An 18,260-nucleotide genomic window follows, 5' to 3' on the forward strand; every position below is an offset into this window, starting at 1 on the left:
TTCCTCACGGGATCCACCTTCAGACTCCTTCGGGGCCTGTCTCTTCGTTCTCTAACCTTGAAGATGGTGTTCCTATTGGCGGTGTGTTCAGCACGCCGCGTCTCAGAGCTACAAGCACTGTCCTGCCGGGATCCCTTTCTGAGACTTACTCCAGAGGCTATCCATCTTCGCACGGTTCCCTCCTTTTTACCTAAAGTGGTCTCACAATTTCACCTTAACCAAACTATATCCTTGCCTACCACGACGGGTTTGAAGAAATCTGAAGAAGGGCGTTTATTACGCCATCTCGACATTGGCAGATTGCTGCCCAGATATCTGGAAGTGACACAAGACGTACGAAAGACAGACCATCTGTTCGTCCTGCACAGCGGGAAGAAGCAAGGTGAAGCGGCCTCTCGGCCCACCATCGCCCGCTGGATTAAAGAAGTTATCAGAGCAGCTTACGTGGAGGCCGGGAAGTCTCCGCCTCTACAGGTCAAGGCTCATTCTACCAGAGCACAAGCGGCATCCTGGGCGGAATCCAGGATGCTGTCGCCTGCAGAAATCTGTAAAGCAGCGACATGGTCCTCCCTCCATACCTTCTCCAGGTTCTACCATCTGGATGTCCAGGCTAGGGAGGACTCAGCATTTGCGAGGGCGGTACTACATGGTCCTCAGGCAGCCTCCCGCCCAGGCTGGGAGTAAAGCTTTTGTACATCCCATTCGTTCTGAGTCCATCTGGCAACACGCCAGGAAATGTTGAGATTACATACCTGATAATCTCCTTTTCCTTAGTGTAGACAGATGGACTCAGCATCCCGCCCAGCTGCCTGTGTACATGGGTTTCACTGATTCAAGGTAAGCCACGTCATCTGTTTCCATAAGAGCGTACACTCTACCAGGTGTCAACGCCTTCCGGTTGGGAATGCTGGCGGTCTCCAGCTACTATCAATCGGTCAGGGGAATCCTGTTTCACTTTTCACTGAGCGTCAGTACACACATCCATAACAGCTTTTGCAAGGAAGATTACTAAGTTGCTACGCTTCCTGTGGGGGTATATATACACCCGTGCTGACGTCAGATCCGTCTCCAACTGCTAGCACGCGGATACTATACCCATTCGTTCTGAGTCCATCTGTCTACACTAAGGAAAAGGAGATTATCAGGTAAGTAATCTCAACATTGGAGGAGAGGGAGCATGGAGCCCAAGGTTACCATCGTGAACTTTTCCTTGTGTAGATATTTGTTCAGGGCATGAAGATCCAATATATGATGAATGCCGCCTGACTTTTTCGGAATTAGAAAATATCGGGAGTAGAATCCCTTTCCCACGCTGCAGATGGCGAACCGGTTCTATGGAATTGGATTGGAGGAGGTTTAAAAGTTCCTCCTCGAGAAGTGGAGAATGATCGATTAAACTCCACAGTGGACGAGGTGGAGAATCCGATGGTAGCATGAGGAAGTTTAGATGGTAACCCAGGGCGAATACAGAAAGGACCCATTGGTCCATTGTGATTGTGTGCCATATGTTTGCAAAGTGGCACAAGCGGCCTCCTACAGGAAATGTTGCTGGAGGTGGAGGTTGACTGTTGCTCTCTAGAAGGGAGTCAAAACCCTGATGCAGGACCAGTCTGTGGAGCTGGTTGGGTTTTTGGAGGCCTAGGCTGACAAGGTTGACCTTTTTGATAGGGCCTGGTTGGACAAGTCCGGAATGGAGAAGGGTAATACCTTCGGGTTTTATAGGTTAGCCTCCTGGGATCCCTTCTGAACTGCCTTTTGGGTAGTGGACGAAACGTCAGAGGGAACAGCAGATAGTTGGCGCAATGGCTCACGATGGTCTTTGAGTTGCGCAACTGTTTCTTGGATTTTCTCTCCAAATAAGTTGTCCCCTGTGCAGGGAAGGTCTGCCAACCTGTCTTGGACTTCTTGACACAAGTCTGAAGATTTTAGCCATGCCCATCCTCTGGCACTTATGCCTCCTGGTGACACTCTGGAGGCAGTCTCAGATATGTCATAGGCAGCTCTGACCTCGTGTTTTCCAGCATCAAGGCGCTTCTGGAGGATGGAATTCAAACCTATCTTGCACCTGCTTCCAAAGGTTTCTGTAGTACTGTTTCTTGTCATGTCATGTAGGAGTGGAGGAGTAGCCTAGTGGCTAGAGCAGCGGGCTAGGAACCAAGAGACCAGGGTTCAAGTCCCACTGTCACTTCTTGTGACTTTGGGCAAGTCACTTTACCCTCCATTACCTCAGGTACAAACTTAGATTGTAAGCCCTCTGGGGATAGGGTAATACCTACAGTATTTGAATGTAATCCACTTTGAAGTGCTAGCTGATAGGCTGCTATATGTTCCATCAACATAGACCCCTGGAACACTCTGCGTCCAAAGATTTCTGTTCCTTGCCAGGAGGGGCAGAAGAATGAGGACGGGATCTCTTTGCTTTCTTCTGAGTGGATTCAACCACTACAGAGTGGTGAGGGAGCTGGGTTTTCTGGAATCCTGGAGCTGATTGAACCAGGTAGATAGCATCAGTTTTCCTGTTCACCGGTGGAACTGTACCTGGGAGCTCCAGGTCAAGTAGAACCTTATGGACTGGAGTTGCCATCACTTCCTTGGGAACATCCACGAATTGCAGAACTTCCAGCATCCTGTGTCTGGCATCCTCTTCAGTTTGCAGCTTGAAAGGGATGGTTTCAGACATTTCCTTTATAAAGCTTGCAAATGAGAGGTCCACTGGAGGTGAAGGCTCCGATAGAATGAACTCAGAATCATGGGAGTCAGAGGAATCATCAGTCCAGGGATTGTATGGCTGGTCTCCACCACCCTGTGGTTCTTCCGATGGAGGGAGAAGTCCTAATCCAGCCGGATCAGGAGGTGGTACCGATGGAATTGGTGGAGGCACCAAAATAGGTGGAGGCAGCACCGAGGCCGGTGGAGGCACCGATGGAATCAATGTTTTCAATGGGCGTCGGGGTGGTAATATACCCAATGGCCCTGGAATCGGGTCCAGCATTGACAGATCACGGTCTTCATCATCCGATGATAGAGGAATCGGGGTCGATGCTGATAGAGGAACCAATGGTCTCTGAGGTATCGTCGGTCCATAGGGCACGGGCACCGAAGGAAGTGCACCGATAAGGGTGTCTAGCCTTTCGAGTAGCGGAGCAAGCATCGTCGACACTGGGTCAGGCCTCGGGATAGGATTCTGTGCCGGTGGCGACTGAAATCCTCGAAGCGTTTGGAGAACTGCCTCTTGGACCATCGGGTCCAATTCCTCCCGGAAGGCTCATGTTGGTAACACAGCATCCAGGGTTGGAGACTCCATGGGCATTGCCGGAGGGTCCACAGGAATATGTGGAGTCTCTGCTTCCGACACCGTTGCAGGTGGGGAACGCCTCGATGTCTCGGGTCCAGAGGAAGAGGGGGCTCCTCTCCCCGGGACGTTTTGGTCGGTGGTTCCATCGATGTCGATGGTTTTTCAGTGCCTGTTCCAGAAGATGGATCTCGTCGATATCTATGACGATGCTTCTCTCTGTGCTTGGCCCGGTCCTTCTCTGGCACAGACGACAATGATGCGGAGGCTTTTGAACAAGACTATGCCGGTGATGGCCATTCACCGGCATCGTCTCGTTTTTGATGATTGTATTGAATTTTCAATGTTGTAAACCTCACCGATCAGAATTACCCTGTGGGAGCGGTATATAAGAGTGAAGAAATTAAATAAATAAATAAACCGCAACCTATTTTCCAGGCAAGGACAATGAGTTAGTGGTTGTTCTCCATCATCCCCTGCAACCACATGAATGGATCCCTTCATCAAACTGTAGTTCAAGACATTTTCCATCTCTGGGGAACAATAGAGACTTCTTGTCCAACAAGCTAGTTACCAGAGAAATATTCCTATTTCTACAGCAACAACAAAGTAACCTAACTATGAATCTGTCTTTAAATATATAGATGCTCAACTAATATTGTCTGTTGATCTAATACTATTGTAACCTACTTTAAATTTATTGTAATTCACTTTGAGATCATTCAAGGTAAAAAGCAGAATATCAAAAAATAAATAACACTGAAAATAGAACTCTACACATCTCCCTGGAATCACAATGTCATTTTTTGTTACAAGAAACCAGCAGTAGATGCTTTGGTGTTGGATGCATTTCCCATTCTGTGAAGCCAGGCTCTGAAGTATGCTTTTCCTGCAATTTGTCTCATCTCAAGCATGTTGAGCAAGCTAAGGAGAGACTCAGTAAGAATGAGCTTAATAGTCCCCTTCTGGCCACATCAGATTTGATTGCCATGGTTTCAAAGACTAGCACAGACTGCACCTGTCTGCCTTCCTATCTTTCCAAATCTCCTAACCCAATTTGACAGTTGTTTTCTTTATCCCAGTCTACAGTTGCTAGCTTTCACAGACTGGATATTGAGAGCAAAGTAGTGAGGTGGAGGAGAGGGATGGCTGCTACTGCTTGGTGAATGGGAGGGGGAGGAAGTTGCTGCTGAGTAGATGGGTGGTGAGAAGAGACTGCTAGGCAGGGGATTGTGGGAGAGAGAAGTCAACATGCTTGAGATGAGACAGGCAAAAAAAAGAGTGACCATATTACAGGAACACTTGCTGAACTCCACTGGCTTCCAATTGAACAAAGAATACAATATAAAGCACTTTGTATAATCCATAAACTAATCCACGATGATAAAGCCGACTGGCTTAACACGGCACTGCGCATGCATGTACTACAAAGAAACCTGAGATCTGCAAATAAAGCTCTACTAACTGTCCCCTCTGACAAATCAGCCCATCTCTCGCAAGTAAGGGAAAGAGCACTGTCACTGGCTGGTCCTGTACTCTGAAATACCATGCCACTCGAAATAAGACTACAGACAAATCTGAAATTATTCAAAACTAATCTGAAAACCTGGCTTTTTAAACAAGCATTTTATAAAGATAAAGAAAAGGAGAAAAATAGTTGAGCGATAAGAATGCACCAAGCTAGAAGTTTTTAGTAACCTACATAAGCATATTAATGTTAAAATCAAACTGCCTAATTTGTTCCTAACAATCAGGTTTAATTTACACACCTAGTTTATTATTTTACATTGTTACCGTACTATGATGGCACACGAGTAATTTGTAATCTATACCACCCATATTTCTCTTTATCGTGCCCTTCTGTAAACCGTTGTGATGGTATTTAACTTAACGATGGTATAGAAAAAATTTTAAATAAATAAGTGTTATTTTGCTGAGCAGGTGGTTGGGAGAGAAAGGAATTACTAGGTAGGAGATAGAAGATGGGATACTGCTGCTGGGCAGGGAATGAGGAGAAAGAAAGGAAACTGCTAATAAGGGATGTGTGGTAGAGGAGGTACTACTGGTCAAGTTGTGGGTGGGAAAGAATGGAATGCTGGAGGGATGCTGTTGGACAAAATGTAGAGGGGGGGAAAGAGAAGAATGCAGGAGAAGAGAAAGGAGGATGCTGGGCAAAGGCTGCAGAAAGAGAGAGGTGAATGCTGGGCAGAAGGGAAAGAGTGAGGATGCTTTGCTGATGCCACCAACAACAGCCAAAGAGAGCGCTGTGCTGAAGCAGCCACTAGTAAGTCAAAGAAGGGAGGAGGAAATATAATTCTAAATATCTGCCCTGAGTGCAGCAAAAGGTAGTCCCAGCACTTCTTGAAGTCCCTACTGTTGCTCAAATCTGTGTGCACTCTACTGATGTCACAATGCTAGTCCTTCCCACTTAGCTAGGAACACCATCTACAGCATATTGGAGGATAAACACAAATACTGAAACACATGAAGACTATGAAATGCTCTAACTGTGTGTTACTTTGGAAGTATACCTTTCTGCAGGTTTTTTATAACTAATTTTATGAGTAATAGTTTTTACTGTTGACTTTGTTTTGACAGGCTGAAAGTGAGCTACAGCGAGCTACAATGGATGCTGCTCGAATAAGTCGTCAGCTAGAGGAAACAATTGATACTTTTGAAAAACAGAAAATAAAAGACTTAAAGGTAGATATATTTTGTTGTATAAATCAGTTCTATATGTATTTTTGTTTCTCACAGGACAAGCAGGATGGTAGTCCTCACATATGGGTGACATCATCAGGATGGAGCCCAATCACGGAAAGCTTCTGTCAAAGTTTCCAGAACTTTGACTGGCCCCTACTGGGCATGCCCAGCATGGCATTAACCCTGCAGCCAGCAGGGGTCCTCCTTCAGTCTTCTTTTTTCCGTGCAGCAGTAGCCTCGCGGTTTAGGAGCTCTGAAAAGATTCCTGACAGGAATTTTCTCCACGGAGTTAATTAAACTTAAATTGCCCCACAGGTGTCCCTCCTCTAACTTTTCTCAGGCCGCGGTACTCCGGTAAACTTTTCGACCATCTTTCGTCGATTACCGTCGAGTTTGGCCCTCGCGGCCTACTGGCCGTCAACCATACCGCGGCTCGATTTTTTTCTATGGCCATGGCATCGGGGTTTCATCGGTGCCCAGACTGTACTCGTACCATGTCTATCACAGACCCTCATGGAGTCTGTGTAATGTGTTTAGGCCATGAGCATGATGTCCTGACTTGCACCAAATGTGCCCTCATGACACCAAAAGGTCGCAAAGCCAGAATGGAGAAGATGGGACTTCTCTTCCGTGTTCACACCCCGACGCCGTCCATCGCATCAACGTCATCGGAACTGGCAACGTCGAAGTCGCACCAGCACAGACCACAGTCCGGTGACCGTCCGCCATCGACGTCTTCACGGCCATCGACTCCCATTTCTCCCCCTTCAAGATTGAGGGGATCGTAGGGAGAAACATTGGCATTGTAAGTCTCAGACCGTCGAGGGAGTGAAATCATCGACCTCGCCACCGTCCGAGCCACATCGAAGAAGCACCGACCATTCCTACGACCGGGACATCGAGGCCACCCTCACCCGATCGGGGTTTGGGAGTCGCGATTCCGCCTGTAAAGCTGGTCCCTCCCATTGTGCCTCCGCCTCCCTCTGCTGTCACGGAGCCGGGGCTGCTTGCTCCAGGTCTCTGGGAAAAACTGGACCGGCTGGTCCAGGAGGCCATCATTAAGGCGATGCAACGGCTCCAGGTTCCTCAGACACCGGCACCGAGAGTGGAACCGGTCACTGACCCGATGGCAGCGGCGCTGGCACCGCTGCTATCCCGCATGGAGGCGCTCATGACCGCCCTTCCACCGGTGATTCCCGGGTCTCAGATGGCTCTGGTGCGCTCCCCGTTGACAGCTTCTTCGGGAGGAGAAACACTGTTCCGCATTCCTCCTTCGGGAGTATTGCCTCAGCCATCGATGCCAATTCGTCCCTCGCCACCGATTCATTCATCGGGGGTGATATGCACATCGGCGCCATCAGTGCCTTCGATACCGGCACCGATGCCTTCCAGGCCATCCACGGTGCCCCCGGCGATTCCTTCGATTTTCTTGGAGCCTCTTCGGGTATCCAACCCCCTTCTCGTCTTACAGGTCACTCTGCTGATCCTTATGACACCTGGGGTGATACTTCCACAGTCACTGATGACTTACCTTCACCTCCCTCTCCTACTGAAAGTAGAAAGCGTTCTCCTCCAGAGGACCTTTCCTTCATTAATTTTGTGAAGGAAATGTCTGACTTGGACGATAGGCACCAGATGATGGAGCTCCTCCAATTCCTGGATGCCCCTAAAGTGATCACTTCTATTCCCATTCATCAAGTTCTTCTTGACCTCCTCAAAAAGAACTGGGAAAACCCTGGATCCATTGCCCCAGTCCATAGAAAAGCTGACACTACCTATTTAGTACAGTCAGCTCTCGGCTTTCAAAAATCTCAGCTCGACCACCACTCCGTTGTGGTGGAATCGGCTCAAAAGAAAACAAAAAGGACGAAGCATCACTCATCTACCCCTCCTATTAAGGAACACAAGTTCCTAGACAATATTGGTCGACGAGTGTTCCAAGGGGCCATGCTCATCTCCAGAATTGCTGCTTACCAGCTGTATATGACCCAATACAATAGGGTCATTTTCAAGCAGATACAGGACTTCTCTGAAACTCTGCCTGATCAATTCCAAGAACAGCTTCAAATCCTTGTCAACAAGGGGTTTGAGGCAGGAAAGCATGAGATAAGAACAGCTTACGATATCTTTGACACCTCTACTAGAGTGTCTGCAGCTGCCATTTCGGCAAGACGATGGGCCTGGCTCAAATCTTCTGACTTGTACCCAGTAGTACAAGACAGGTTATCTGACCTACCATGTGTAGGAGACAATCTGTTCGGTGAACAAATCCAGCAAATAGTGGCTGAATTAAAGGACCATCATGAGACCCTTAAACAGCTCTCATCGATTCCTTCCGATTTCCCCTCAAGACAGCCCTTTAGGAAGGACTCTAAGAAGTCATTCTTCCGTCCAAGGAAGTACTATCCTCCACCAGCAAGGTCCCGAACTACGAGGCCTTCTCAAAAACCTTAGCCTCGCCAGGCCTGAAAGCAAAAGCCGCAAGCAGCTCCCCAGCCAGGGCCTGCTTCAGGTTTTTGACTTTCACTTGGAGAGCAGCAGCCTGATTCCTCTACCAAGCATACCAGTGGGAGGTTGATTGTGCCACTTTCACGGCATGTGGCAATCAATCACAACCGACCAATGGGTGCTAGCAATCATTGCTCAGGGTTACCACCTAAACTTTCTTGCTCTTCCACCAGACTCCCACTCGATGTACCTCAGGGCCACCTACTTGCTGGGAGTGGACAATGTCTTGGCAGACAAACTGAGTCATGTCTTCCAGCCACACGAGTGGTCTTTCAACCCCTCGGTAGCGCCCTCAATCTTTTGCCAATGGGGATACCCCCAGACAGACCTCCTTGCGTTCCCTCAGAACCACAAAGTGGACAACTACTGCTCCCTCATTCGGAGCGAGCGCTCTCAGCCCAGAGATGCATTCTCCCTCTCGTGGGCAATTGGTCTGCTCTATGCATTCCCGCCACTTCCTCTTCTTTCGAAGACTCTCGTGAAGCTACGTCAGGACAAGGGAACCATGATCCTGATAGCATCTCACAGGCCACACCAAGTGTGGTTTCCTATACTCCAGGATCTCTCCATCTGCAGGCACATTCCCTTGGGAATGGACCCGCATCTGATCACTCAAAACGACGGATGCTACGCCATCCCAATCTTCGGGCCTTGTCCCTGACGGCATGGATGTTGAAAGGTTAATCCTTCAACCACTTAACCTTTCAGATTCGGTTTCTCGTGTCCTGATTGCTTCGCGAAAACCTTCCACAAGAAAATCTTATTCCTATAAATGGAAAAGGTACACATCATGGTGCACTTCGCAGTCCCTTGATCCCTTTTCCTGTCCAATCCCAAGGTTTTTGGACTATATCTGGCATTTGTCAGTCAGGTTTAAAGACCTCTTCAATCAGAATGCATGTCAGTGCAGCAGCCGCCTTCCATAAAGGTGTCGGGGATATTCCTATATCAGTACAATCCCTCGTAACACGCTTTTTAAAGGGCTTGCTCCATATCAAGCCACCTTTACATCCTCTGGCCCCTTCTTGGGACCTTAATCTGGTTCTTGGTCGGCTCATGAAACCACCATTCGAGCCTCTTCACTCCTGTGACCTAACACATGGAAAGTGATTTTCCTTTTGGCTATCACTTCAGCTCGCAGGGTTAGTGAGTTACAGGCCCTAGTTACCTATCTGCCTTACACTAAACTTCTGCAGGACCGGGCGGTATTCCGCACTCACCCTAAGTTTTTACCTAAGGTAGTTTCTGAGTTTCACATTAATCAATACATCATACTACCTACCTTCTTTCCCAGGCCCCATTCCAATCCAGGGGAACAGGCTCTGCATATCCATATCTGCCTTTTCAGCACCATTGTTATAGTTATGTTTACTATGCACCCCTGTTTTATGTGAACCAGCATGATGTGACTGCTGTCTCGAATGCCGGTATATAAAAATCTGAAATAAATAAATAAATAAAATAAATATCCTTGACTGTAAACGGGCTCTAGCGTTCTACCTAGACCGTACAGTTGCCCACAGGAAGAGCACTCAGTTATTCATCTCTTTCCATCACAACAAATTAGGGCAACCTGTGGGTAAGCACTCTCTCTCCTCCTGGTTGGTGGACTGCATATCTCTTTGCTATTAGCAAGCAGGCATTCCTTTTCAAGACCGTGTCAAAGCACACTCTGTGAGGGCCATGGCGACTTCAGTAGCACACCTAAGATCGGTGCCACTTCCTGACATTTGCAGGGCTGCCACCTGGAGTTCTCTCCACACTTTTGCAGCCCACTATTGCTTGGACAAAGCTGGAAGACAAGATTCCATCTTCGGCCAGTCTGTCCTCCGTATCTTATTTCCAACGTGACGTACCTACACCCTACTGCCTGCCCGGTGGGGTTCAGGATGCCCTCTACCAAATTCCACCCCAATTGTTGTGCCTGTTGCACGCCGTTGGGTACATTTGGTGCATATTCGAACATCCTCAGCTCGGTACTCACCCATATGTGAGTACTACTATCCTGCTTGTCCTGTGAGAAAGCAAATGTTGCTTACCTGCAACAGGTGTTCTCACAGGACAGCAGGATGTTAGTCCTCACAAAACCCGCCCGCCACCCCGCAGTGTTGGGTTCGTAACGTTTTGTTATTTTATTTTTCGGCACTGCCTGTAGCTTTCAAATAAGACTGAAGGGGGACCCCTGTTGGCTGCAGGGTTAGTGCCATGCTGGGCATGCCCAGTAGGGGCCAGTCAAGTTCTGGAAACTTTGACAGATGTTTTCCGTGATTGGGCTCCATCCTGATGATGTCACCCATATGTGAGGGCTAACATCCTGCTGTCCTGTGAGAACAACTGTTACAGGTAAGCAACATTTGCTATCCTGAGGTAGAAAACCACAATTAATTTAAAGTATCTTTATAATTCTAGAGAGTGGCAACTAATGTTAAGGTGTGTCAGTACAATTGTAGGATCAAAATACCTGTTCCTTTTAATTGAAAGGACCAGCTCTGCAGAGCAGCTTGAAATTTCTCTCTCTTTCTCACTTTGTTGGAGCAATACTGATAAGTGTTTGTTGTATTGCTCTGGGTACAATTGTGGAGTGTGATCGTCTTTTAGAGAATAGAGGTCATTTGCTCTCTATTCTGCCAATTTTTGTAAGGCTTAAGGAGGCAAATATCTTTCCAATATATTTTCTGTTTACCAAAGAAAAATAGTTGAAAGATTACATGAATACCTTCAGCTCTGACCTCTAGTGCAAATTTTAGTAGTTCTTCCAGATTTGATCTGCCCTCCTTAGGCTTTCTTTCCTCCCTTTTCTTATTCTTTTCCTCCCTGTATTTTGTTATCTTCTCTTTGCCCTTTTTTGTTCTTTTCCCTTTTGTACTGCGACTGTGCTTGACACTTCTACTACTGTTAGTCATTTATATAGCACTACATGATGTATATAATGCTATACAGACACACATAAGAAACTGTAACTCATGGAGTAGGAGCTATCTAGTCAAGACACAAACAAGACAAATGAGAGATGAAGAATGTGGAAAACAGGAGCAGTAGATTTAATGTATAAAGTGATTTACTGTGGAGAAAGGGTTAAGGGGAGAGATAGCACTGGAAAAAGCAAATGTAGTGGAATGATTAGGAAGCAACAAAAAGAAGTGATGACTTATGGTAAATATGTGCATAAATTATACTAATTTTCAATGCAGATTTACATGCATAAATTCAGTTAGATTTTGTGGGATAATTATCCATCTTCACACTCTTATACCTGCTATTTAGTATATACAATGTTTCAATTCCACCTTCAAGAAACCCTTCGCTCAGTCTGAGTAAACTAACATGCAAACAGGACATTCATGTGTAAGTTTACCCACATATCAGGTAGGTGAATTTTAAAAAGCTTATTTCTCCATTTTATCCTGTGGAAATATTTTTGAAAAAAATCTTCTGTAAGTCTGTATAAGAAAAACATCCAGTAGAGTGTATAGGACTCTGAGACAGATTATTTTTACTTTTTCTTTGTAATTCATATAAATTTCCATAAAGATGCCATGGCACTATGGATATTGAGCTAAGAATTAGTGTTTCTCTCCATAGTTTAACTATCACTATAAACATCCTTGTGGGCTGACAGTGTGTATACCAGTGTTCATAGATCTAACACATTGCCATGAATATTGGCCCTGAGAGTTAGTGTACATTTTCATGGTGATACTTAATTACTGTGAAATGGCAGTGTTACCATTAATGCCCGTACAGACATTTACAACAGTACAGAAGTAATGTACACATCAGTACTAGCAATTATTCCCTCTCTTTAGTGTTGCTTTGTCTGAGAACAAGCAGAATATGCTGTTCTCACAACTGGATGTTTGTAATCAGCAGAACCCTGAACTGGATCTTATGTGAAGCATTTTCTAGAGCTTTCTTTCTTGCTTACTGAGCATTTGTGGGTTGTCACACATCATTAGTATCATGATGGGCCCCTTCAATTCTGTTTTTCCATCTCATCCTGCCATACCAGTCCAGCCTTGACAAGTGGGTTATTTTCCCCTACCAGCAAATGGAAGTAGACAACAGTGATTTCTCCTGTGACATCACAGCCACTACTTAGGAGATGTTGCTAGAAATGAGAATCCAGGATTTTTTGCCTCCAGCTGATAGTATGGCTGAATAGAAGCTTTCAGATATTATCAACAATGACTCCTAGATCCTTTTCCTGAATGGTGACTCCTAATGTGGAACCTTGCATTGTGTAGCTATAATTTGAATTATTCTTCCCTAAGTGCATCACTGCATTTGTCTACAGGTCATCGCTGGATCTAGGGATCAGACCCCGCGTCATGCCACTGATTTCATCCAGCAGAGTGAGCCCACTTCGTTGTTCCTAGTTTCTGCGAGGACTTGGTTGAGCTATGGGGAAGCAGAGAGAATGCTCCTCTCACCCCTCCCCCCCCCCCCAAACTCACATACACACTTCTACTTCCTCCTGTGCTTATGAGTGCAGAAAGAAAAAAAAATGAAAAAGAAGATGAAAAAACAGCAACAATGTGTGCAGGGGACTGTACTTGGTACAATCAGGAGGAGCAGTAGGAGCCCTGAGGCTGTTCAGTGCCACGTAGTGAGTGGCAAACAGCTCCAGAGGAGGGGGAGGTATGCTGTGATCAAGTACAATGCATGCGAGCGGGCCGATGAAAATATCAATGTGCAGTTGCTACTGCAGTACCTGTGGAGTGAGTGGCTGCAGAGAAGGGGGCTGCTCTGCCTGACCTGAGTATATATGGGGTGGGTGCTGGGCAAGTGCTGCTTCATGCTGCAGCCAACGTAGGGTCCTTCCTCTCCTCTTCGAGAACAGTGGCAGTCACGTGGTCCAGTACAGGCTCTGCTGCTATGGTAGCCATTTTGCCATTCCTGCATCGGCAGACTTATGCAGGGCAAAATCAGTGGTGGTTTGGGGAGGCTTTGTTGCCTTCAACCATGGTCCTGCTGATGGGTTCCCACAGAGGCCCCGATGATTTCCCCTCCCCAGGGTGAGCTAGGAGATCTTTCGACAGAGTTCTGGCGATTATTTTATCAGACCTCCTGTGCATTTAAGAGGCCATCGGATAGTTTGGCTGCAAAGGCCTGTAAGGTTCTTGAGCCCTGGCCCCTAATTTGGCACTGCAGGTGCCTGAGAGAGCTTGGGCCGCTATTGAGGCCCCGGGCACTTCATAGGAGGTCCAGGGAAGCTATGGAGATGAGGCAAGGTTGGTCTCCTCGGAGGAAGGAAAAATTCCTTCAAGCCAGAGGCTGATTCTGTCATCTATCTGTTTCCATGGGGATGATATTGGAGGTTTGATAGAGCAGGTGGTTTCCTGCTTGCATCTCAAAGATATGAAGTCTCAGGATGCCTGTGTGGATCCAGTTATTAGGGGGAATCGGAAGTCCACTAGGGCTTTTCCCCTGCACCCCTAGGTGGAAGAGGTGAGGCTGGCTGAGGGGAAGTTCCAGGAGTCAGCATTTGGAGGTGAAACCCTTATAACGGTTGTACCCTTTCCTTCCTACCACCCTGCAGAAATGTTTCCAGGTCTTGACAGTAAACACTTTAGTCATGACTGTGACATGGTGAATTACTCTTCTGGTGGAAGGGGGTACATTTTTGATGAACCCTCAGGTTTGTAAGTTGGAGCCTCTGCTGAGGACTGATGTAGCAGCTAGTGTAAAGAAAATTAAAAGATTAAAAATAAAATGTCTCCATCAGTTTGGCCTTGATGGTCCAAGCCCTTTTGCGATGGAGCCAACAGCTTCTAGAGAGCGAAGAAATGTCCAAGATGAAGTCCTCCGCAGCCTTTCTGGTGGACACTATATGATTTGTTATGGAGTTTTCTTCAATTGGTGGTCCTGTTGGTTGTGGTGCATTTGCTTCTGTGGCTGCATATTGGTGTCGTGTCCCGCCTGCGGCAGGCCCGCAACCATGCCTTCTTACCTCTGGCACCCGGCTCGTCCTCTCTAGCGGCAGTAGGCAGCCGACTGCGCTCCCGAACCCCCATTGCCTCCTCGGCCATTCCAGGCTCCTCTGTGGACCTCCCCAGGTGTGCCATGGGGAGACACCACCATCCAGCGCTCTGCCTCTACTAGGCACGCGCGCCTTGCCAGCATTTAAAGGGGCCGTGGCGGGAAACGAACCTGCGGCCCTGGATGATGACATCATCGAGCCCTGCTACTTAAGGCAGGGCCCGCCCCTTGCCTTGGCAACAGGTCTCCACGCTTGTTGTATGCTCGTTCCTGGTTCCTATTCCTGACTTCGTTCCTGGTCCTTGTTCCTGGTTCCTACCTAGCCTTGTTTGGACTGATCTCTGGCTTTGACCCTTGCTACGTTTGGACCACGCTCAGGACTCGCCTCTGGCTTTGACCTTTCTTCGTTGGAACTATGCTCAGGACTGCCTACCGGCTTTGACCCTTGCTTTGTTGGAACTCTGCTCTTTGACTAGCTCTGCTGCCTGCCCCAACTCCAGCCTGTTCTCGGCCAAGTCCTTTGGTATCACCCTGGACTTGGCCTTTTAGGCTCTGGCCTTCTACTACCCAGGCATCACCCATTCTTGTTCCTGGCCCGTCTTTTGCACCCAGGTCTCTGGATCCCTGCCTCAGTCCCTCCAATACTTCTGCTGGTACCTGGCTGCCTGCTATAACATCCACTGGGAGTCATCTGACGGAGGCCCGCCTAAGACCAGCCGGCTCCGGCACCCAAGGGCTCAACCTGCGGGGAACATGGGCTGGTATTGGTGAAGTTCCAGTCGGCCTCAGTCTCCTAGTCTGCTCCGCCTCCCAATGGTGGGGACCCGTGGGACTTGCCCTACGGGTAGCGTCAACCCCACCTCGGGCCAAGGATCCACCTCCGGCACAAAAGGTTGCCAAGGCCATGGACTCGGCAGAGCCTTCCACCCTCCAGGCCATTCCGGGCCTGGCTCTGAAGATCCAGGAGCAGCAGCGGTTCCTAGAGGCGCTGGCCTCCTCCGTTGAGCGCCTCCATGTCCGGCTAGATACTCACGCTGGTCCTGCAACACAGATGTCCGCACTGGCCAGCCCTCAGCCTTCACCCTCTCCCTCCAGGACTCTGTTGGCCCTACCTGCTCCACCCTGTTTCAATGAGGATCCCAGGCTCTGCAGAGGGTTTATCAAACAGTGCTATATGCAGTTCGTTCTGCAGCCCTCCATCTTCCAGGATGTGCTCATGAAGGTTACCTTCATACTTTCACGTTTGGAAAGCAAGACCCTGGCATGGGCATCTCCCTTGTGGGAGCATTCAGACACTCTCCTCCAAGAGTTGTCAAGTTTTTTGACCGTCTTTCATCAGACGTTCGACCCAGGGAAGCAGGCTGTAGCTAGTTCCAGTCTCCTACATTTGCAGCAAGGTCAACGAGTTTTCAATGATTACACTATCAAGTTCCAGACTCTTGCCACAGAATTGGCTTGGCAAGAGGATTGCTTCGGAGCCATTTATTTGGACGGTTTGTCTTCCCAGCTTAAAGATGACCTTGCAGCCCACGAGCTACCTTACTCCCTTGAGGATCTTATCAATCTTGCAAGCCGCATTGACCATCGCCTCCAGGAGCGTCACAGAGAAGTTCGGATGCCCCGACGTCCCACTGCGGAGCATTCCAGATCTCCACCAGCAGCAGGGTCCGCCCCCAGCAGAACCCCATCTATCAAAACGGAAGAACCCATGCAGCTGGGCCAAGGGCTTCTGTCACTGGAGGAACGCCTCAGACCGGAGGCATTCGGGTCTGTGCCTGTACTGTGGGGCTTCGGGCCACTGCCACTGCCTCCTGTCCTGTCTCATCTGTCTGGGAAACTCCTGGGCCTAACTTCAGTTGGGGTCCTGAACTTGGGCGCTACTACTCCGGCCCCTCAATTGACACTGCCAGTCACCCTGACCTGGGACTCTCACTCTTTCCCAGCCTTGGCTCTAATTGACTCAGGAGCAGGTGGGAATTTCATCATCAAGGACCTGGTGCATCTCCTAGGCATTTCCACTCGCACAATTGAGACACCGCTACGTATCGCCTCCATTCACGGTGAACCGCTTCCCGGAAGGATCTCCCAAGTGATGGAACCGGAACCTATCAGTCTCCTCACCAGAGCTCTACACGAAGAGGAGATTGAGCTCTTTATTTTGGAGAAATCCATCCATTCAGTGGTCTTGGAATTACCGTGGCTCCAGCGCCACCCCCCAGTTTGACTGGGGAACCTTACAGCTCGCCGAATGGAACCCAGCCTGTCGTCAGACGTGTCTCAAAAGGGTGAAACCTCCTCCCGCAATTCCTTTCGCAGTGACTGCTTCTAGTCTTCCTCCTCTGTATGCTGACTTCGAGGTTGTATTTTCTAAGCAGAAGGCAGATATCCTGCCACCTCTTCGCAAGTTTGATTGTCCCATCGAGTTGCTGCCTGGCACTATGCCTCCTAGGGGTAGGATCTGCCCTCTTTCTGTGCCCGAAACTCGAGCGATGTCAGAGTACATCCAAGAGATGAACTTGTACAATATGCTGGAAATATTATTCCAAGGCTTTACTTGCTGATAAGTTGGCGTAGTTTGTCAAGTCGTTTTCCCAGTCCAGGAAAGATAATTTGAAGGATTTGATAGAAATGTGTCGTGGTGTCCAGCATCCCTTAAGAGGTCTTTTTCTCTGAAACTACCTTCTGTGCACATGAAATATTTTGCCAGATGAAGTAACAGGTGATATCAGTGATTCCATGGACTTTGTGCTGCTAAACTTTGCTGAAATGAACAAACTGTGGGTGAGAATGCAACACCAAGGCCACAGCAGAGACCAGGAAAAAAAAAGAGCAGGAGAGACGAGCTAAGAATCTTAGTTGGAACCAATTTAGTGCCTCTTAGTCAGCTGGAAGGTGTCAGTGTGGATAGATATAAACAGATTGTGTTGCCTGGTATTTTGGAGCAAGTTGTAAACTGCAGGGATGCTTTGGCTCAGGGGTATCTCATGGAGTGTATTATACAGGTAGTCCCAGATGAGTTTCACCTTCAGATGCTAAATCCTTTCCTGTGGGCTTGTGCAGAGTTACACAAAATGTGAATGTGAAAAATATAATCATTGCTTTAACTGATAGGTTAGCTTTATTTGCACATTGGACCCAGAATCCCAGGGGATATGAAGCTGTTTTGACATTTTTTTCACAGCAGGTAGCTACAGTAATACAGTCTAGACAAGATATGCCTTCAGAAGATGTGATATCCTTACAAGTGTCTCTTATTAACCTGGCCATGAAGTGTTATCCTGATCGTGTGGATTATGTTGATAAAGTGCTTGAGACAACTGTAGAAATCTTCAATAAACTTAATCTTGAACATATCGCCACAAGCAGTTCTGTCTCAAAGGAACTAACAAGACACTTAAAGATCCCTATTGATACCTACAACAACATCCTGATGGTTCTGAAGCTTAAGCATTTCCATCTCCTCTTTGAGTACTTTGACTATGAGTCCAGGAAGAGCATGAGTTGCTATGTACTTAGTAGTGCACTAGAACACAACACTGAGATTGTCTCTCAGGAGCAGGTGGATGCTAACATGAATTTAGTGTCAAATTTGATTCAAGATCTGCCAGACCAACCTGCTGAAGACCCTGATCCTGAGGACTTTGCTGATGAGCAGAGCCTTGTGGAAAGATTTATTCACTTTTTGTGATCAGATGATCCTGACCAACAGTACCTGATTCTAAACACAGCTCTGAAACATTTTGGAGCAGGTGGGAACCAGCGAATTCATTTCACGTTA

The 18,260-nt window shown here is 47.7% G+C and overlaps 1 protein-coding gene across 6 annotated transcripts in view; it reads left to right on the forward strand.

The window, feature by feature from the left end:
- FAM92A (family with sequence similarity 92 member A) overlaps positions 1–18,260 on the forward strand; it is a 393,124-nt gene that overhangs the window by 216,427 nt on the left and 158,437 nt on the right. For all 6 annotated transcript variants that reach the window (XM_029591684.1, XM_029591681.1, XM_029591683.1 and 3 more), the window contains one exon: positions 5,891–5,995. In XM_029591684.1, coding sequence (XP_029447544.1) covers positions 5,891–5,995 — 105 coding nt within the window. The remainder of the gene's footprint in view (positions 1–5,890; positions 5,996–18,260) is intronic.

The sequence above is a fragment of the Rhinatrema bivittatum genome, chromosome 2, assembly GCF_901001135.1.
Source record: "Rhinatrema bivittatum chromosome 2, aRhiBiv1.1, whole genome shotgun sequence".
Classification (NCBI taxonomy): Eukaryota; Metazoa; Chordata; class Amphibia; order Gymnophiona; family Rhinatrematidae; genus Rhinatrema; species Rhinatrema bivittatum.